At 37.0% G+C, this 23,469-nt stretch overlaps 1 protein-coding gene across 2 annotated transcripts in view; it reads left to right on the top strand.

Moving 5' to 3' along the window:
• LOC118745651 overlaps window positions 1-22,742 on the top strand; it is a 141,494-nt gene extending 118,752 nt beyond the window's left edge. The window contains exons 1-2 of one of the 2 annotated variants that reach the window (XM_036479200.1): window positions 12,282-12,311; window positions 20,040-22,742. In XM_036479200.1, coding sequence (XP_036335093.1) covers window positions 12,288-12,311; window positions 20,040-22,577 — 2,562 coding nt within the window. In that variant the 5' untranslated portion in view covers window positions 12,282-12,287 and the 3' untranslated portion in view covers window positions 22,578-22,742. Of the gene's footprint in view, window positions 1-12,281; window positions 12,312-20,039 lie in introns of those variants that run through there. The other variant, XM_036479199.1, reaches the window with a different exon arrangement.
• Window positions 22,743-23,469: the final 727 nt, after the last annotated feature.

The raw sequence follows: 23,469 nt of genomic DNA, 5'->3' as shown, positions 1-23,469 counted from the left end.
CTGTTGCCTAAGTTTAAGGGACCTTACACAATACATAAAGTACTTCCGAACGATCGATACGTTATCCGAGATATTGAAAACTGCCAGATCACTCAGATACCTTACGACGGTGTCATAGAAGCTTGTAATATCAAAATGTGGAAAACCAATTCTGAAAGTCAAAGCAGCACTTAGCCACTCTATAATATAAGTCATAGTAAGTAAGATTAGTTATCACTGGATGACCGAGGCGGTCACTCAGTCAGGTTGGCCGAGATGTAGTGTTCTTTAAGTTTATATTTCACACTGTAAACGGGGACTAATATGTAAGCTTATCTATTGTGAACATATACATATACTATGGTGACCGACTAATGTCACGCTTGCGTATACATAAAAGAATAAAGGGCAATCGGTATCGAAACGCACACGCAGAAAGTTAGCTTGCTACACGTTATATATTTTTTATCTATTCGCTTATTCCATGGGGTATTCATGCTTTATTTAAATTTAAAAAATTTAATTACTATACCGTTTTAAAAATCTGAAAATTCACTGCGTGAAATTTTTTTATTCTCTTTTTGTCTTTGCCTACTCGTTTTTGCCTCATAAGTTTTGAAAAAAGGTTTTGAACGAACCATTATATCACAATCCTAGGCAAGTTTTGAAAGAATATTTTCGATACTAAATTTTATTAAAACAAAATGTAGAAATCAGCTTCATATAGAAACAGTGTCATCGTTAATTAAGAAAGAGATTTTCTTAAATATCATAACTTTACGACACTCACATATTGACTAGATTTGACTATTTATTTTATTATATTTTAATTTGAATTATTTGTTTATAAAATTATAGTTTATTCCTTAACAAACACTAAATGAAAATAAGTTTAATCTTTGAACAACATTAAAAAATCGACAAACTTTCGTAAAAATTTCGAACTTTCTAATTCAATTTTATCTTTTAATATTTTGCAGTTTTTTAGCTCATTCAATTTTAGTCTAATAAAGTTCAAATTTAAAGTACCTGTGATTTACAGTTGATGTATGGCATATTTTTGACGATGTCGGTAATTTTCTTCCATATTATCGAAGTATGTTCGTCGATTTTTTGATGAAGAAAATAAGCAACGCCTTCATCAAAAAAAAAAAAAAATATATATTAAAAATCAACGATAAGTCGCAGCTATGTATTTTAAACTTGCGCTTTATTTGAATTGATCCGACTACAAAACTGCATACTCAAAATATGTATTTATATCAAATCTAATTAAAACGCTTTACGAAAGTTTGTTGATTTTGTTAATGTTGCGCAAAGATTAAACCTTGGATTTACAGGGGTTTTGTTAAATTGTAAACTGCATTTGTATAAACAAATAATTAAAATTATATAATTTTAAGATAAATGGCCAATCTAGTTAACATGTATTAAGTTTTGATAAGCACTTGAAATGTCAAGTTTTAGTACTGAATTCAAAGAAGATATCTCTTTTATCCATTCATAATAACTTAAAAAAATTTGTTTGTTAAGAAGTGTATCTTAAATTTTCTGCCTTGACATTTATGTTAAAAGTGTAAAAATATGTAAATTTACCTACAAAAACTTTCCCGTGAATACCATCAAAGCATTGGTCTTGAAAAGAATCTATGTATGCATGCATTCATATGAGCAAATTAAAAAGTCGACACTACTTACAGTCGAAAAGTACAGTTTTTGTATAGATTATAGATTATTTCCCAACACTGTGGGAAACTAAGCAAAATGGCCTAGTGTATTTCGCCAATATTCAAATACATAATCCACCAACCGATAATTTTATATATTCATTAAAATATAATTTGCCATCAGTCTGAAATAAAAGAATTATAAATCGGAAGGGTAAAATAGTATTGTGTTATTAATTCAAAAATAAAAGGTTTAATTTCACTGACGAAGGGGGGGTCTATCCCCCTCCCCCCCCTGGCTACGCCACTGACCGCACATATATATAAATTTGACGGTGAAAATTGTATATATATGCGGTTTGCTTAAAATCGGTTAAATATATAGATACATATTTCGCGCAGATATTTATATATATTTAACTGATTTTTAAGTAAACCGCATATATATATACATTTTACGGTCCAATTCTTAATTTCAAAATCACCTAACTTAAATTATAAATGTACATATATCTAACCGATTTTGAGGTAAAACGCAAATATATATATGTATATATTTAGTCGACAAATTTATATATATATTCGGGTTACCTTAAAATCGGTAAAATATATATAACGTTGATATATAAAGTAGTTAGTAACAATACAGAAAAGCACTGAACACTGCACACGCCTTGTAAGGAAAACTGAATTATTACGAAATATTAATACAATGGCAGCACTGTAAATATTTTGGAATCTCACGTTTCAGTTCGGAAAGATTGTTAACTTTTAACAAAATATTATGTTGAAAAAACTGTGTGCTTGTTCCATGCGCAGAAATGGAAAACTTTTGACTGCAATTCACCTGGGAGTCTGGCCACTTCTTGTGCGTACGGTTCAAATCGCAGCTCACAACGTCCAGATATTTATATCCATGTATCCTCTGGGTAGCAACCAAATCCCCGTTTGGGAGCATATATAAATATATATATAAATTTTACGGTCAAATTCTTAGCTTCAAAATCACTTACTTTAAAAATCAATTAAAATATAAATATCTGCGTTAAATGTATATATATCTAACCGATTTTGAGGTAAACCGCAAATATTTATATATATTTGGCCGGAAAATTTATATATATATTCGGTTTACTTTAAAATCGATAAAATATATATAACGTTCGTATTAGTAATATTAATCCCGGGATCCCGGGATTTTCGGGATTTGTAATTTGCACTGATGGCAATATTGGCTATATTTCTTTTTTTATTTAATAACTAATATTTTTTTATATATGTCTAGCTCATTGTACATATAACACCGCGCGGTAGTAAATTTTTAACACAAATATGAATATATTCGCTAAACCATGGGCCAAATATAGTAGCGCTTTTAGTTTTTCACTCTGACGTCAGTAATTCAAAAATGATTTAAAAGATTCAGAGAAATGTGCTTAGAGAAGAAGTATGGGTATAAAATTAATGAGGAAAGCCTGTAGAATTTAAACATATTCAAGTTTTTAGTGCAGAAGTGCTGGTAAATATTGAAAATGCCATTTTAAAATTTTAACCTTGAAATTTCGCAATATTTGTTCGAATTTCGTTCCTCTAACTTTGTCAGCTTAAAAATTACCTATTCGTCCTGGTGAATCCAAAAAATTTAAATTTTTTAAGTCCTAAAGAAATTTCCTATTGCATTTGTTACCCATATTTTTATTCTACATTGCATTGAATTTTTTATTAATTTTTGGAATTAATCATACCTTTGAAATTACAAAGTCCTTCAAAATAACTCCTGCGGTCAGAGAGAAAAAATAAAAACGCCACTTTAAATAAAAAAGTAGGTTTCAAACCATGGTACAATAATTACAGATATTGTCTTCCTAGAGAGTTTTGCTTCACATCGAAATTCGTGCTCCCTTATTTTCATTTTGACGCAGTTCAGTGTTGTTGTTGGGCGATTGGGATCAACTTGTCAAATAACGTTAAATTACAAGCATCTAACCCTAATTTATTTTTCATGCAAATATAGGTTCGAGTATTTTTTATGAAGTGTGAAGTAAAGTGTTTTGTGATATAATATTACTTTTCATTTTGTGAAATTGGTGCAAGGTCTAATAAAACAATTGCATGTAATATTAAAAAAAACACAACATGTAAAGTTATACCTTGGGTTTATTAATGCAATATATACAATAAATACTTATTTCTTGCTTACAATGTTGGTAAAATGAAGGATGTAATTAAGTAACTTAACAACTTATTCCGAGGATGGTTCCGTGCGCAGAAGTGGAAAACTTTTGACTGCCATTCACCTGGGAGTGGCCAGAAGCGATTCTTGTGCGTACGGTTCAAATCGCAGCTCACAACGTCCGGATATTTATATCCACGTATCCTCTGGGTAGCAACCAAACACCCGTTTGGGAGCGAGCTAAAGTGAGAAGGCGTAAAACTTTGCGTGCGCTGGGTTTGGGTCCCGCCACGTTAAAACCCCGCCCAATGAAAAGAAAAAAACAGCCTCGGATGAGACCCCCTTTTTCTGATGACGGCCACGGCAAACGTATAAAGGACTATGATTTAAGGGTATGCACCTGGAATATCCGGACCCTTAATGGGGAAGGTGCCTCTGCCCGGCTGGTTGATGTCCTCGGGAAGACAAAGGCTGACATCACCGCCATCCAAGAAATGCGATGGACGGGGCAAGGTAAAGTAAGCGTGAAGCCTTGCGACGTCTACTAAAGTTGCCACGTAAAGGAGCGCAAATTCGGTGTTGGATTCGTGGTAGGAGAGAGACTCCGTCGCCGAGTACTGGCGTTCACCCCGGTGGACGAACGTCTAGCCACAATCCGCATCAAAGCTAGATTCTTCAACATCTCGCTCATCTGCGCCCATGCCCCGACGGAAGAGAAGGATGAGGCGTCCAAGGATCTCTTATATGAGCGCTTGGAACGTACATATGAGCGCTGCCCCCGACACGATGTCAAAATCGTGCTGGGCGATTTTAATGCCAAGGTGGGCAAGGAAGGGATCTTTGGCGCCACCGTCGGAAAATTCAGCCTCCACGACGAAACGTCCGATAACGGACTGAGGCTGATCGACTTCGCCGGGGCCCGAAATATGGTAATATGTAGTAGGTTACAGCATAAGAACATCCACCAAGCTACATGGCTGTCTCCAGATCGAAAAACGAGAAACCAAATCGATCATGTTTTGATAGACGGAAGGCATGCTTCAAGCGTTCTGGACGTACGTACACTCCGAGGGCCAAACATCGACTCGGACCACTATCTTGTTGTAGCCAAGATACGCACCCGCCTCTGTGCAGCAAAAAATGTGCGCCCAACAATGCAAGGAAAGCTTAACGTCGAAAAGCTGCAATCACAACAGACTGCCAATTTATTCGCCACTCGACTCACACACCTGCTCTCTGAGAGCACTCTTCAACAATCCAACGTACGCGAGCAGTGGAACCACATTTCCCGATCATTAAGTACCGCCGCCGAAGAAGTAGTTGGATTTCAGCGAGCCCGAAAGAACAACTGGTACGATGAGGAATGTCAAGAAGCCGCAGAGAAAAAAGATGCCGCCTACAGGGCCACGCTGCGATCGGGCGCAACGCGAGCCATGTGGAACCGTTATAGGGAACTGAAGAAGGAAGCGAGACGTATTTGCCGCAATAAGAAGAGAGAGGCCGAAATACGTGAGTGCGAAGAGCTTGAGATGCTGGCCGACAGGAAGAACACCTGAAAATTCTACCAGAGGGTTAGGCGACTTACGGAAGGTTTCAAGACCGGGGCGAACTCCTGTAAGAATAACAATGGCGACCTAGTGACCGATGTCCAGAATATACTTAAATTGTGGAGGGAACACTTTTATAACCTACTGAATGGTAGCAGCGCTGAAAGTAGTGAGGAAGACGAACCCGAGTCCCCAGTCGATGATGATGGAGTAGCTGTCCCACCGCCTGACTACGACGAGGTACGTATAGCGATTACGCAGCTGAAAAACAACAAAGCTGCTGGAGCTGACGGCCTGCCAGCCGAGCTATTCAAGTACGGCGGCGAGGAGCTGATGAGGTGCATGCATCAGCTCGTATGCAGAATATGGTCAGATGAACGCATGCCCGACGACTGGAATTTAAGTGTGCTCTGCCCAATCCACAAGAAAGGCGACCCCGCCATACGCGCCAACTACCGCGGAATTAGCCTTCTAAGCATAGGTTACAAGGTCTTATCGAGCGTATTGTGCGAAAGACTGAAGCCCACCGTCAACGAGCTGATTGGACCTTATCAGTGTGGCTTTAGGCCTGGAAAATCCACCATAGATCAGGTATTCACAATACGCCAAATCTTGGAAAAGACCCGCGAGAATAGGATCGACACACACCATCTATTTGTCGATTTCAAAGCCGCTTTCGACAGCACGAAGAGAAGTTACCTTTATGCCGCGATGTCTGAATTTGGTATCCCCGCGAAACTAATACGGCTGTGTAAAATGACGTTGAGCTGGCTCCGTTAGAATAGGGAAGGACCTCTCCGAGCCGTTTGATACCAAACGAGGTTTCAGACAAGGGGACTCCCTTTCGTGTGATTTCTTTAATCTTATGTTGGAGAAGATAATAAGAGCCGCAGAACTGAACCGCTCAGGCACAATACTTTATAAGAGCATACAATTGCTGGCGTATGCCGACGACATCGATATTATCGGTAAAAACAAGGGCTACGTCTGTTCTGCCTTCTCGGGATTGGATAGAGAAGCAAAGCGAATGGGTCTGGTGGTGAACGAGGACAAAACGAAGTATCTCCTGTCATCACACAAACAGTCAGAGCATACGCGTCTTGGCACCCACGTCACTGTTGACAGTTACAAGTTTGAAAAAGTAGACGACTTCGTTTATTTGGGAACCAGCATTAACACCAATAATAATGTCAGCCTTGAAATCCAACGGAGAATCACTCTTGCCAACAAGTGCTACTTTGGGCTGAGTAGGCAATTGAGAAGTAAAGTCCTCTCTCGTCGTACAAAGATCACACTCTATAAGTCACTCATCATGCCTGTGCTGGTGTATGGCGCGGAGGCATGGACAATGAAAGCATCTGATGAGGCGGCTCTTGGAGTTTTCGAGAGAAAGATTCTGCGTAAGATTTACGGACCTTTACGCGAATATCGCAGACGATTTAACGATGAGCTGTATGAGCTTTACAACGATATAGACATAGTGCAGCGAATTAAAATTCAGCGGCTCCGCTGGCTTGGCCATGTCGTTGGGATGGACAGAAACGCTTCTGCTCTGAAAATATTCAACGCGGGCCGCGATGCTGGTAACAGAGGAAGAGGAAGGCCTCCTCTGCGTTGGAAAGACCAGGTGGAGAAAGACTTGGCTTCACTTGGCATTTTCAATTGGCGTCAGTTAGCACAGAAGAGAAATGACTGGCGTGCTGTTTTGGACTCGGCCAAAATCGCTTAGGCGGTTACAGCGCCAATTAAGAAGAAGAAGAACAACTTATTCAGATTTTTTATTGTAATAATTTAAATTGCAAATTCAATTTTGCGCTTTCCTTTTGCGAATCTTTCTATCATCCTTTCAGTGTCAATTTCAATATCTAAGTTTACGTGTAAAAGTGCTAGTCCTATCAGTCTTTCTTCATTCATGGTACTACGCAACCATGTTTTTAACCGGCGAAGGGTTGAAAAACTTCTTCCGGAAGTAGCGTTACTAGCTGGAAGTGTGACCAGAATGCGGAGAAGTTTGTTAATCAATGGAAAAGCATATTCGTCGCATTTACCAAGAACTTCTGCTGCTGATTTTGGGAATGGCTTTTCGCTTTCCTTATTTGTCCATCGTTCCAACCACACTTTATACTCTCCTTCCAAATTGATACCGTCTTTTTCTAAGAAAAGTTCGTATCGTTTTCCAAGCGATTTTACGCGTTCGTAGCATTATTTTTTTCGTCAGGCGTATTATATTCCCTAATTTTAGATGGAAGTAATGAGGTCAAATCAAAAATGTTTAATGTCTTTTTCGGCAATCTTTCTCGGAGATCGAGCAAAATATTATCCAATAGCGGTATAAATATTGCCTTTCGATGATAATCTTCAGCGTTAGACGCACGATAATTAGCCCGGAAATTTTGTCTATTCGCTCTCCGAGGAAGTACAATGTCAAAATCCAATACCTTAGCGATATCGGTAACTTTTTATAATATATCAGAAAAATGTGAGTCAGCATTTTCTCTTTAATTTCGAAGAATATTCACAGAACCATTGACTGCCTCGGTAGCACGATTCAAGTCCAGCGAGGGCGCTTGGAGAAGTAAACTTTTAATTTTTAATTTTTTAATTTAACTTTTTAATTTTTATTATGTTTTTCAAGTCAGTAATATTTTTATGCGCATACAAATGTCTGGTTACACAGTTGAAAGTGAAATTTCCTACATATGTGCACCGCGGAAATAGACAAAAAGTAGTATCAGAAAGTTCGATTTGATATACATACATACATTCATACGGCCCAATTCTGAATACTCCCAGGGAGTTTGTTCTCCGGGTATTTGTTTCTCCCGAGAAAGAGATCCTATTTTAATTTGAGTTTTTTGTAAGTAATTGGGAATATTGTTTTGTTGTTCTTAAGCACTGAATATGCACTGCACATACGCAAGTTTCTTTAATAATCGCACAGAATCGGGAAAATGAACTTTTGGGCCGCCAAAGCATTGATTTAATATGAAAATTGATTTGGATCCGGCTCTAAGGACCATGTTTAATATTCGGGTATAAAATAAGACACAATGTTCGCATTTATAAAAATTCAATAATTACAATTACTAGTACTATGTTGAGTTTACAAACTGCATTGGAAATGTATGTGTGTTAACAAGCGTGATAGGAGTTTATTTGTTTGTGACGCGTTTGCAATGGCGGCTGATGAGTGAGTGATTTAGCCTTGCTTATAAGGCTAACGTTTGAGCTGTCTGTTGCTGCTTGCCAGTATTGCCACTTCAATAGAAACTTTCCCAAGGAAAATGCTAGCACGAGTACATAAGCTCATGTCTTCAACAATACGAATCGTTGCTAAAGTTCTGATTTTTTTAATTTGTGTTTCTAAGAGTAGACATATTGACATAGTTATATTTCATAAGCAGAAAAGACAGCGTTAGATAGCTTGTTTTAAGACCCTTCTACTGATATCCACATCAATGGTATCGAATTAGCGCGACCTCAGTGGTAGTTAAAAAAATTGTCTTTATTCTAATTTCAGGCAGTAGCCATGCCCACAAAGGCATACGAGTCGAAATATCCTGGAACTTCTTAGATTTTTGTACTTTAAATCCTGAAAGTACGTACGTGAAGGTACGTACAGACGCCATACACATACCCAAGCATCTCGTAGTGGAGACATGAACCAAAACCAATTTAGCTCTATATCTTTCCAGCTAGTAGCCGGAACTCAATATATAAGGTATCTTGGAAAGGTATTGCCCTATAGAACAACACTAAATATGTCGGGTGCAGCGTTGCCACTAACAATTTTTTCCCCTACCAATTTTCTTCCCAAATCCGACCAAAATCGATTACAACCTATCAAATAAATTTCAATTACAAAAAAGCATTCTGAAAGCATACAATTCATTTATTTAAGATTAGTAGCACAATTTTGTATCGGACAAATTTAAACGTTTTCATATATTTTTCCGTAATAAAAACTGTGACAAGAATTTGTCACTGATACAGAATAGAGCCGTACTCAATATATAAGCCGGACCTCAGAATATATGATATCGTTTGAAAGGTATTGGGCTATTGAATAGGGGTGGGCAAAGCCGAGGCCGAAAAGAGCCACATTTAAAATCTAAATGCAACAAAGAGCCACAAACAAAAAAGAAAACAAAAACGAAAATTTTTTTTTTTTCAAATCAAATTATTATTAGAAATTAAAAACATTAACTTTATTATTATTCTAATGTACGTAAGATAGATATTAAAGAAAATTCCAAAGCTCTCTTTGGCCAAATTTTCAAAATCTGGTTTTCCGTAAGCTAAAGCCGGTCGTAACAGTTCCCTTAAATGTTGGTTAGTCAATAGGTACGTTCGTTTAAAATCTTCAGTAAAAAATGTCCAACAGCAAAATTCAAAAATGGCATCTGTTCTCTCACAAGAGAAAAATATTCCAAATAGTACGCGAATAGAAAATTTACAGAAACTTGCAAGTTAGACGAACAGCTGATAGAAATTGTTGTTTTTACATTCAAAAGTATAAAATTGAAAACGTAAGAAAACAAATCCCGAAGTCGTCTCCTGGCACAGTTCACTGACTAAACGAATAATTACTTACTTCTTAAAAGTTTAATTGGTCGCATTTTACTATTTTAACTTTCAAACCATCAAATTCAATTTAGGGATTTGCGTAAATTCCAACCAGCAGTTTTTATTCAGCGGTTTTGTTGTTGGCAAATTGCTGTTGGCAAAAATTTTTGCAGCAGAAACTAGCAGCTTTCCCTCAAAATGAAATGTAATTTTTCTCTCTCAATTTCCCCTACTATGCAAGTTTTTAGCATACGCGAACACAAAAATCTGATAGTTTTTATAACTTTCAATAATTATCAGGTACCCAAATGCAACTAATTGTGAGCGGTATTTTGGCATTACGAATTTCATTGTAGAGTACAAAGACTAACAGTTATATGTTGCACCAAAAATTTAAAATATACGGCATGCATGTTTTAAACAGCGGATATTGGTACTTGTTGCCGGAATTCAAGCAAGGGCAAAGCTTTATGTTGCATTTCCAGTGCCTAATCTTCTTTAATTCTAAAAACTCCAACTCTTCGCTTTTCTTAAAAATGAGTATTTCGGATATTTTAAATTCACCCTAAATTATGTTACATAAAAAAGGGTTTATGAAGTATGCAAACGTACATTTAAATAATTTCAAATTGGCACATATTTTTTCAAAATCTGCTTTTAAATTAAGTAGTTTTGCGACATGGGGGTCCAATTTATCCTCTTTGACATGTGCAATATTTTTTTCTAGCCATGGAAAACGATCAAATATTCTTTTTTTTTGAGATCATGTAAAAAAAGACGTAGTTTAGCTTCAAAACTTAAAATAATTTGCGACAAATCAAAAACATTTTTATTCTCTCCTTGTAGAGACAAATTCAAGTTTTGCAAATTTTCCATCATATCGGTAAAAAACATTAAGTCAGAAAACCAATTTTCATTCTCCAATTGCGGATAATGTTTCGACCTCAATTTGCGTATGTGTATATAAAACGAATACAATAAAAAAAACAACACAATGGAAAAGAATGTCCAGCAAAGAAATACGTATTTTAAAAGGTAAAAAGAGTCAAAATATTCTAAGCAAAGAGAAAGTAAAAAGAGCCGCACTTTGCTAAGCAAAGAGCCGCATTTGGCTCAAAGAACCACGTTTGCCCACCGTTGCACCGTTGGCCTTAACGTAGGACAAAAATATTTTTTGCGTTTAATAGTATTATTAAAATATTTCGTTCTATTTTTAGGTATAATAGTGTAAAATAAAAGGCAAACATTATTCCTAACAAATTTCATTTCTAATTTTCATCATCTTCGGAGTCATTGTCTGATGTCAACAGCAACCTATTTAAAACGTCTGTGTTGCAGGCTACTCTCGAAAATTTTCGGGCGTAGTTTAGCCGAAATGCTCGGATGTGTTTATTACGGGCTTCTGCAGCTTCCTCAGACAGTTGCCCGATTGGCAGAATCGCCTCCTTTATAACGGCTGCCCCATGACGCTACACCTTATGTAATGTCGGCGTCATTGGGTGAGAATTTAACAATGAAACGTACAATTCGGCAGTTTCGTTGCAGTAAATTTCGAACTTTGCAATGTTAATTTTTATCCCGCAGCCAGTGTTGCCGTTTAGGTTACTTTTAACCAATTTTGGTTATTTTTTTCTTGCCTGTGAAGTTTATAAGATCTTTCCCATTTTGGTTATTTTTAACATTTACTGCAGTTTCTAACTTCTGTATACATACAATAATTAAATCTTTGAAAAATAGTATAAATAAATACATTTATTCTGCTCAATATGGTTATTTAACTTAAGTTCTTACTACTAAAATGGCAACTCAATATTCGACTTATTCCGATATTAATCATGTGTACATATGCAAAAACAGAAAAAGTTCGAAGGTGCAACTATTATCGGTTCGTGTTTTTAATAAATCGCCAAGTTTTTGAAACGGCCCTGCGTTACACCATTTCTATGTTCTTTGCACACACCTACATAGTATGCACCTGAAATGACATTTGAATAATACGAGAGTCATTAAGAAGCCGCGAAAAATTATTAGAATTCCGCGCAAAATTGGTGTTTCAAGTTAATTTATACGGGCTCAATTCTATGGATAAGTGAGAAAAGAATACACAATTTTGGTTTTATTTTGCATATGTATTTCCAAAAAACTTTTAAATTAGTTTCGTTACAAGACATAGGCCAGTTACACCTGTCGAGGTTGAGGAGAGTAGCAGCAACAGTGGCAGCCCCAGCAGTGAAACCAAGTGAGAATATTTGGAATCATTGTGTTAATATTACTTACATATGTATGTATTTGTTTTATAATATACAGAATACATAATATACATGGTCGGCTAAAGACTTTATAAATACCTCGTATATGCGGAATCCAATACCACGTCATGTATGTACAATAGAAAAGGGATTTGGTAATTATTTTTCCATTACTGCTTACTTTATTAATTTAAGTTAAGATTAATAATAATAATCTTATAGCAAGTAGGTTCAAGGGAAATACCCATATATGTAATACTTCTATATTGCTAGTACAATATGACCACACTGAGTTTTTAATTCGAAATCAAAGAAAGACAGCTATGAAAATGTTTGGGATTGTAGAAGTATGCGTGTACATGTGTAAACTACTACCTAGAATGAAGTGCCATATCATAACAGGGGCGGTTCAAGGAAAACAAACACAAATTTGAGAGTCTCATGTTTCCTTCAAGCGGCAATGTATATCGAGCCCTAGGCGCGAAAATAAAGTAAGCGAAGTTTTTTCAAAATTTAATTTTGATTCATAAATGCTCTTAGATCACCTGCATCAAAAAGTAATTAAAAAATAAAATATATACATTATTTTAACGGTTAGGGCTCTATATGTCGACTTTGTCCGATGCTCTTCGTTATTTGGAAATCCGAAAAATTGGAAGATAGAAGATCTTTTCCAAGACAAAACTTATTTACACATAAAGCGGTGTAGCATTTTATATGTTAGCCGAATTCAATAAAGCACGCTATTCGATTCCCTTCTATGCTAATTGACGCCTATTGGAAATGCCAACTGATGCTAAGTCCTTCTCCAACTGGTCTTTTTATCCTCTGCCACCACCAACGGCCGCAGCGTTTCTCATAGATTTACAAAAATTGTATTTTTTGTTAATTTTTCATATGAATTGTTTTTAACTAAGAATTTGTGAAGCCGCTCCTGAATTTTCAAAAGTAAAAATGTCATTTCGAGTACATTCTCTTATCGGATCTCTCTTTCTTTTTTCTATATTTCGACACTCTGATGTTGGGGAATGTACTTTGTATGTACTAGCAATATAGAAGTATTACATATATGGAAATACCATTCCACAGTTTTGAAAAAATTGGTTTTTCGCGCTTTTGTAAAATTTATTTACCATCGCTTCGCGCTGAGCGACGATATAGTTCAATACAGTCCAATTTTTAATGGTATAATCTTAATTATAAAATATTTACGCTGATCAGATATTTCATTGATTCTTACAAAGAAGTTGGAAACTGTGTATCTATGTACTTATTTAAAAACGTCATTTAGAGTCTGGTAATGTTAAAGATACCAGATGCACCTAATACGGGAAGCCTGATTTTATAAAATATGTAGTTATATATATATGAATGTATTTCATTTATTTCCGGCCTTAAAAGGATTTACTTTTCAAAAATGCAAATAAAAACTGATTTCCTTTGGTTTGTAAAATTTGTCTATACGTACTATATAAAAGAATTTGTGATTACCTGAGTTGTTAATCTAATAAAAAATTGGTTACTTTTCCTTACATTTGGTAACTTTTTCGTCAAATCTTGGTTAGAAAGTTCTTTGAGCGGCGGCAACACTGCCCGCAGCACAAATGTGTCTATAATGACTTTTAATCGGTAGATTAAATTCTCAAAATTCGAATTCTTCGAAAAATCGCCTGCTGGTATTCCCGTCATTCGTGTTTCCAAAGTTAGCCTTTGGAATATCTACTAATAATCCGAGTTCTTCACGAAACTTGGTTTGGATTTTTTTTCGTGTCTCCACTAGTTTCTTCTCTTCGGCAGTCAGGCGAGCCCTCCACTTCATGACCGGTAATTTATAAGCTACATGCAGAATGCTCTCAAAACACCTTATTCGAGCGTGCAGCAAAGACAGACCAAATCGCATGTTATCCGTATTGCAGGACCTTTCTTTTGTAAGGTCGTTGAATTCGGAAGATGTGGCGCCACATATGTAACATCTCATGGTTGACTTGTTATGTGTTGGTGCGTTACATACCTTACCGTCCACCATGAAATAAACTATTTTATGTTTGAGGGATATATCATCGATCTTGGTCTTTTTCAATTCTTTTATTTGATTTTTAACGTACTCGATCTCCTCATTAGTCACGTCAGTGGTTTCTTTCACAAATCGTATGCGTATTGGTCTGCAGTATCGTGGTGATGATGGAGTTGGGTTTTGCCATATAATTTTTTGCCGTTTCATAGACTAGTTGGAATGGAACATAGCTTTGAAAAATGTTGGCGTCGGAATCAGTCCCATTTTCAAATTTCATTTTATATTGAATCTGCTGAGATCCGTCACAACCCCATTTGCTGATGAGCAGAAAGGACTGCTTTTCAGATTCAGTCAGTTGCTCCAGGAACTCCTCACCATGATGCAATAATAATCGCTTGATGGTGTGGTCCATTAAACTTTGTACCCTTACTTCAGCACAGGTCTTAAATAGTTATGCTGTGGATTTCGGGGTAACGTTCTTTCTTCAACTTCTTAAGAATCGAATAGCACGGGTTATTGTCTCGAACCACTTCGTAATGGGCCTGGGTAAGCCCCGCTTCAAAAAACATAAACAGGTATCGAAGGTGTGCCAATTTCGATGAATCTTCCTTTTCTTGTTGAGCGGTTTTTTCTTTTATCGCTGCTGCATATTTTTTTGTTTTCGGGGGGCTTCTGGTATGGACCTTTACGATTTTTGATGCTTCGGCTTCGCCAGTCTTTCGCAATTTCATTTGTGTTGCGTATGCCAGCTCATCTAAGTCAGATGTTCGAAGCTCTTCAGTTTTTCGCCTTTTACTCTGAGAACGACTTTTGTGATCTACCTGGACTTAATCCTATAACAATAGAAAAACCGTTAGTCACTGATAACATTCCATGGAATGCAAGCTCGAAACAAAAGAAGGGTTAAGGTCTCACGTAAATAGGTACCTGCTTTTGGTAGCAATATGGTGCCCTTAAGCCATTATTTATTGGTTTCTAGGAATCTGGCATTGGTATTGCGGGCAGCTGACCATTTCTGCTTGAATTGGTGACGTATAATCGATAACTTGTGTTTTGCATCGGCAATGTTTGGGTCATCTTCAGAGTATTGATGGAGAAGTTCCAACTCCATAAATTCCAACTTTTCGTTGAAATTTGACGCATTGGAGCGTTCCGTGATAGTTAGTAAATCGTTTCTAGTTAGTACTCTCATTCCAGAAGAGCCTGGAAACAAAATAAACCAATTTTCGTTAAAAAACATAACACGTGGTTTTTTGAGTCCATCCAAAAAAAAATTGGAAAAATAGAGGGGGGGTTTGGGGTGGCTGTTTCATGCATTTTAGAATACTGTAGAGTCCATTCTAAAACAAACCATATACATTCTTACTGAGAAATGCTGAGAAATAATTTAAAACGCTTAATAATTTTTGAAAATGGGTATTTTATTGGATTTTTTAAGGGTTAGTTACTAATGGAACTAAAGGTACGAAAAATCTCTAATTTTATAACAAAACTAAATAAAATATAGAAACTCACACGAAATCGACTTTTTCACCATAAATATAATATTTGAAAACACTGAAATTTGATCGTATCGAACAATCACACGACCACGGCAAGCGAACGGTAACTTCCGACTAAGCGCATGGAGCGGGGGAAATGCTCTGGCGCGTCGGGTTTGCGCTATTAGGTTTGTTCGTCGAGCAAAAAATTTGTACGAATTTGTACGAATTATCACGATTTTTGCCCAAATCGCGTTCGTGCAGACCAAAAAATTATCCAACACTCAAAAATTGTGAGAGCAAAGTGACAGTTCTCTTGGGGAGAAGTTGCAAATTCTTGCTGGAAAAAATTTTGCCAGCAAGAATTTGCAAACACGAAAAACATGTGGTGGTGGCGCATGGTTGCATTTTTGTCTACAATAATTTGAATAAATTAGTTCGTTAAATTTAAAAATTTATAAACACGAGCGATTTTTTTATGAAAAAAGGAAGTAAATAATTGTTGATATAATTAATTTAGTTAATTCCAATGATTTGAACTTAATTCGGCTGAAAAAATGGTATTCGCAATCGGAATGCAATTGCAACCAGAGTCGATTTAAGAAACCCGACAGCTAGTACGATGAAGATATTGAAATGTATGTTAAAGAAAGTCAGAACAACAAGAAATATACATGTATATCCTGTTTTTGGCCATCCGAAAGAATTTTAAAAATTCTATAAAAATTTTTTATATTTGAAATGCAACCGTGGACGCCAGCTGGCAGCGAAACTTGCAAATTCCTGCAAATTTGCGTTCGTGCAGAAATTTGCAAGTTTCTCAATATGAGAGAGAATTTGAGAGAATTTTTTCTTACTCTCTGATATTTTGAGTGTTGGATAATTCTTGCTGGATTTTCGACGAACAAACCTATTGTTAGGAGGAGATACCGTTGTATTTCGAGGAACAATAAAAAAGGGTGTAGAACTAAAACAAAACAATTGGATTTTGTCCAATTTTAGGGCCAAATACCCGTCTGTGCGTTGCTTTAGAATAACACTAAATTTTCTAGACACTCTGCAAGACCTTTCCAATGATACCTCAAACATGTCGATTCGACGCACAGTGTATTATTTCCAAATTTTAGAAAATATTAATTAAATTATTTTATATCGCCAAATTTCAAAACAACGTTTACAATTTTTATAGGAAAGCCTGATAAAGACGAAACAATAAGAACTACACAATTTAAAGCAAAGTGTAGGGCGGGACAGGATTTGATTTGGAAGATTACCAAGCGCAATAATATTTAAACTTTTATATTTGAAACTGAGTTTAAGTTAGTATTAGTGTTATGTGATTTATGCAATAATTGCTAAAATACCATTTTGGTCTTATTTTTTTTCTTTTTAATGAATATAAATGTTTGGGATTTTAGTAAACTAGGACTGAGTATTTCATGTTAAAGTAAAACGATATTAACTTAAATTAATTTTTAGAATTTATTAAATTCTTTAGACCCGCAAACTCGTTATCCGCGATTATTCGATAAAGTTTGTATATCAGTTTATTTTCCTCTCCTCTTAGACTTTAAGCAACGCAGCTTTAGCTGCTGGAAAGTACTGGTTTTGATGAAATTTTACTTTTTCAGGCCTACTAGGAATTTTATTTTCTTCGAGTATTTCATTTGCATTCGATCACGACCGAGACAAATTTTTGTATTTTCGCTTTTGAATAGAGAAATGTTGATTCATTGCCTTTCCAATGGTACCCCACTTTTGTAAATAAAGCAAGAAATATTGTACTTATAACGATATTTGCCACGCCCATAATTAAAAAAAATATATAATTAAGTCTCATTTTTGTTGTTGGTATTTCCGACAGGGTAGGAGTTTGATGTAATTTGGAACGATTTTCCGTCATCCCTTGTCAAATTTGGTTTGGAGACAAACTGGTTTCGGCGTTGTGCCATCTTCAGTGTCATTTTTCGTTCTTCATTATAATTAAGTCCTTTTCTGTCAGTTTATATTTCCCTGTTATAAGGATATTCTAAATATCAATTTTGCGCATTTTAGCTTTTGTAGTTAGTTAAATATTTCAGCTTTTGCCTTTTTAAAAATTACAGTTTTATAATAGGGTGGCGTGACAGTACCTCTAAATTACCAATTTTTTGTAAAAAGCTTTGCCTAACTATCTTATAAGGTACCTTGTGCAAAATTTCATTAATCTATCTTCAATAGTTTTCGTATTACAGAATTAAAAGCAGCTATATGGGTTAAATATTACACTGTGGGGCGTCTGGATAAAAACTTCCAAATTTCGTGCATATATAAGAGAGTCATTTCAGCATGCTACTGTGGCTGCTTTTGTCACTCGCACGCAGTTTAGTTATAGTATAGAAGAAGAAAAATATATATATAGTAGATAGATAGTATAATAGATAAGCATCTATCAGAGATGTCTCCACACCAAATTTTAAAGTCACGTGACTTACGGTTCCGAAGTTATTGCTGATTAAAAATTTCACTCCTATGGGATGTGCCACGCTCTTGTACAAACTTATTCATATGCACCTTACTATAAGCGCCTACGAGAGGTGCCACGCCCCTTGTCAGATCTAACTTTTTGTATACCCTATGTCATATCCGAGGTCACTGCCTATATACCAGTTAAAGCCCCATGAAAATCAATTCATTAGTTCCGGAGGTTAGTGAGTTCAAACAGATAAACAAACAAAATACAGTTTTATTATAGTATAGAAGAAGATAGATAGATAGATAGATGTGGATACTTTACTTTAACCATTTATCATAGATCTTTCTTCATACCAAATTTCAAGTTCATGTGACGAATGATTCCGTAGTTATGGCTGATTAAAAATTTCACACCGATAGGATGTGCCGCGCCCCTTATACAAAAGTATATCTACATTACTATAAGCATCTACCACAGATATGTAGGTATGTCAACGCACCAAATTTCAAAGTCGTGTGACTTACGGTTTCGAAGTTATATCTGACTAAAAATCTCACGCCTATGGGAGGTGCCACGCTCCCTTGCCAGATCCCATTTTTTTATACCCTATGTTATGTCCGATGTCACTGTCTGGACACCAGTTAAAGCTCCATGAAAATGCATTCAATAGTTCCGGAGATTAGTGAGTTCAAACAGATAAACAAACAAACTACAGTTTTATTAAAGTATATACATATATAAGATAGATAGATGTAGAAAATGTAATTGCCTTTCATTTGACAAATTACTTGTTTTGATTGGATAACGAATTCTCAAGACATTAAACATTTGTGTGATCGACCTTTGCTTCTTTAATCAAAAACTGTTATGTAATCAGTATAAGGTCCCAGGTTGGAAAGAAATTGCAGCTGCTCTGCACCAAAATAACTGTTGACTAGTTTTATCACTCAAATTAAAAACAACAAAAATGTATGCCTGTGCAAAACAACCACAAGTCCTCCTGCGCATTGCCAACTAATTTAACCAGATTGAGCAATTTAAATAAAGATTTAAGGATTTACACATAGAAGTCAAAATTCAGAAAATTTTCTTATGTTTTCATGAGTTGTTATGTAAGTGCTGACTCACGAATTTTTTATACTCAACTGGGGCGAATACGCGAAAAATATAAGATCTATGTTCGTTGATCGGCAGGGCTTTTCGCTTCGTTTTACTATGTTAAATCTTATATCTCATGTAACCTTGCCAGCCGTCATTTCTTCCTCCAAAATCCTTTTAGAAAGATACCACGGCTCTAACTATACCCTACAATACCGTAACCGATTTTGACCTAACGGCCTGCCGTTAGCAGATAATATCCCAAAATTAAAGTTTATTTTTTGAAATATTTTAATGATTCATTATTTAGGTAAGAGATGTGTTAGGAATCATCAATAATGTTATGCATGTTAGACCCATAAAAAGTAGTATTTTTTTGTTACAAATACAAATACAAAGCCGATGAAGAACATGGTATTTCCAACGAAGTGGGTACCGCTCCAAATAATTTTAAAGCTGCCTTTTTTGACTAAGATAACATAGGCCGTGAATCTTTTCCAAGATTTGGCGCTTGCTGTGCAAATGCTCTATGGTGAATTTCCCAGATCTATGGCCAAACCGATGTGATAAGAACCTATGAGACCTTAATTCAATGTTCATAAGGCTGATTCGGCGGTAGTTGGCGCCTATGTCTGTCGCACCTTTCTTGTGGATTGGACCAGGCCTGTATATTTCTTTAACATAGACTTTCACAGGGAAAGAGAATAAAAATGCTACTTACCTTTGGTTTTATTATGCCACTGTATGTGTACGAAAGGAAAACTTTTTTGCTGATTTTATTTAAAATAAAAACTTTATGTTTATTTACAGACACATCTGGAAAACATAACTGGCGCCGAAAATATTACTCAGTATCCGGAACAGTTACAGTGCTTAACACAAGATAATTTTTACCAAGACCTTCACCAGGAGATAAGTTCAAAATTTAATACAGCGGCTGCCGGGTCATCTGCCTCGCAACAATATAAACAGCAAAAACCTGACTATCAAAACCATTACTCTTCTACACACCAGCATCCTGTGCAATCACTACAGACAACCACATTAGTTCCATTTCTGCCAGCATTCCTTCAGCTGCCAACCCCGTCATTAGTACCCGCAACACAACAAGCACTACCTGAGTTGCATGCCCGCGTCCTGCACGACACTAACGCGAAAAATAAAAAAGTGGGAGCAGCAGGACCATCATCAAACATGCAACCCATGTGGTCCACGGCAGCCGTTGCTGCCGCCCACATCCAAGCCGCTCTAGCGGCCGCGGCTGTTGTTTCCAGCGGCAATAGTGGCAACAGCGTAGATAGCAACCTTTGCTCAATTAGCTGCGAGGCCACAAAGGCCGCGCTGGGGAATGCAGCTACTGGTAACACTAATATATATAGCAGTAAAATGAATAGCTCTAGCGGCGCCACCAGAGGCTGCACGCAGTCGCCTAACCATAGTGATAGCAATTTAGGTGAAATGCCAACTGGTACTCCATTGCTAGCAATATCGTACGCGAGTGATGTCGGTGTAACACCGCCAGAATCGCCTATGGATCAACTGAGTTCTGTCTACAACAACAAATACGAGGAGTCCTCTTTGGACGTTGACGATACGATTAGTTTGAATGAACGGTCGCACTCACCGCAAAATGAAATGCAAACGTACAAGAAGGATGAGCAGGACGAAGTGGCACAGGAACCTGGAAATGTTCTCGAAACAGACACACCTCTAAATTTGTCTAAACACAAATTTTCGCCATGCCCAACGCCACCATCGTTCACAACAGACTCACCCGGACTACAACAACGCGAGACCTTGGCTGTGATGTCGTCCTCCCCAATATCGTGGTCAGTATCAACTGAAAATATGCCGCGCGGCAACGGCGCAGCCATGGCTGACGACAATTCAACCAGTATGCATTTAAAGAATTCCATGAGAGTAGCAGCTGCAGCAGCAGCCGCCGCAGCTGTAGCAGCAGTTGGCCTGCCCTGTCAGTTTTTACCGTACGCGGCCAAAAATCCAATGCAAAAGCGTATCAGCCACTCAGCTAACGCCACCCCAGGGAAATGTGTGTCACCCTGTAACGAACAGGCATGTGCGCATTCCACCAACGATGTGTTTTCAGAAACTGAAGCCAATATGCTAGCCTGCCGGATGTGGAGTGCAGCCGTCAACGCACCTGAAACGCTCGCGAGTCCGGGATCATTACAGCATAATCATATTCAGCACCAACAACAGCATTTGTACCAACAATCGTCGAGCATATCTCCTATCGTGCAAATTACTAGCAACAGTAGCCCCGAGGGAAGTTACCATGAAGATGATATAGCTGTAGAAGATATGCGGATAGCAAACACAACGCGCGGAAGCGCGGACACTATACTCAAGGGCAGCAAAAGTACAGAACAGACAACACCAGTAACTAGCCAAGTGGACGCATTAAAACAGCGCCAACAGACCAACCATAAACATCACCACCATCATCATCAGAGTTCTCATACCTTACATTCGCACCAATTGTCAGTGCACGACCAGCCGCTGCGTCAGTCAAGGCATCAGCAACACAAGCAGCAGGATATTTCGGAATCTATTGAGATTAATTACGATGCAGTCAATAAAAATAAGAACCCTTCGATCGCACCAAATATCTCTCAATTGCCCGGAATGCACGCCGTTGGACACGCCAAGCCGCACATAAAGCGGCCCATGAACGCTTTTATGGTTTGGGCCAAGGATGAACGCCGAAAGATCTTAAAAGCCTGTCCGGATATGCACAATTCGAATATTTCAAAAATATTGGGCGCCCGCTGGAAGGCCATGTCGAACGCCGAGAAACAACCCTACTACGAAGAACAATCGCGTCTCTCCAAGCTACATATGGAACAGCATCCGGACTACCGCTATCGCCCGCGTCCTAAACGCACTTGCATCGTTGACGGTAAGAAAATGCGCATATCGGAATATAAAATTCTAATGCGCAACAGGCGCGCCGAAATGAGGCAGCTGTGGTGTCGAGGCAATGTTGTTACCGGCGGCATGACTGGCGGGGGCGGCAATACGCCCGCAAGCGGCGCGGCAGCATCGCTGCTCAGCTCACCGGACATCATTGTGGGTAGCAATGTGCAGTCGGCGGTCGCAGCAGCTTTTCGCCTACAAGACATCGGTCATGCTGTCAACGCTACGACGGCAGCAAAAATGGGCGTAGGCCAATTGGAGAATTGTAATACGATTATCGAGGGTGTATCCACTCCGAATGGTGTGGCATCAAACTGTGGCAGCTACTATTATCCGCAGGATAGTATGTCGCCTTCTGGCTTTTCATCCGAAAGAAATACACCCAGCTTCAGTTCGCGCGATGACGATTAAAAAATACTCGTACAAAAGATTATTTAAAAGAAATCAAAAGCAAAAAAATTTTAATAATTACCATTATTTAGTCACATAATGCAATTACTTAAAATGATTATTATGTACTTAAGCAATTTGAATCAACCATGTGCCATTCTCAATACTTATACAAAGATCATAAAATGCACAAATATACATATGTACATACATATGAACGCATACATACATACACATATTTATAGACCCCTGGGTTCTTACCCCAAAGTTACTTTAAAGTTGAAGTTGAGTTTATTTTTATTTATTTAGTTAATGTATTTTAATTTTTTTGCGCAAATTTTTTTTCGCGCATATTTTTTAATGTTTTTATATGTTATTTTTTTATGTACAAATTATATAAGTATATAAAAATGTACAACTTGGTGAAATATATGGGATGCGTCTCAGTTTAAATTTGTATTCCAACGATCTTGTGCCATATATGAAGAGGAGTAGGTTAAATGACTATTAATATGTACATACATATATATATCGATATATACGCGACGTCCAGAGAAATTTCGAAAATAAAGGATAAATGAATTCCTGTTGAAAATAAAACTTATCGTTTCAGATTATTTATAATATAATTGAATAAACTAAAGACGTAAACACCTACATAAAAACTAGACGTCTGCATGAATCCATTCAAAACGACGAATGAATTTTTGATATTTTAATTGAATGAATGTGATCGGCTTTGAATTGTGTTGAATTTAAATGAATAGGTGTGTTGATATGAGTATCAACATAGCAACGTTTAAACGCTGCAAATCAAATTGCTTGAATATGAATGACAATATTTTTTTTATGTACCTAGATGCTCTAGAAATATTTCTGCATCAAAAAGAAAATTTTGAAAAAAATGTCGCTT

The sequence above is a fragment of the Rhagoletis pomonella genome, unplaced genomic scaffold (assembly GCF_013731165.1).
Source record: "Rhagoletis pomonella isolate Grant_MI unplaced genomic scaffold, Rhpom_1.0 Rhpom_scaffold_00009, whole genome shotgun sequence".
In the NCBI taxonomy this organism is placed as follows: Eukaryota; Metazoa; Arthropoda; class Insecta; order Diptera; family Tephritidae; genus Rhagoletis; species Rhagoletis pomonella.
Note: the sequence above shows the minus strand (reverse complement) of the source record. Positions and strands in the feature narration are given on the sequence as shown.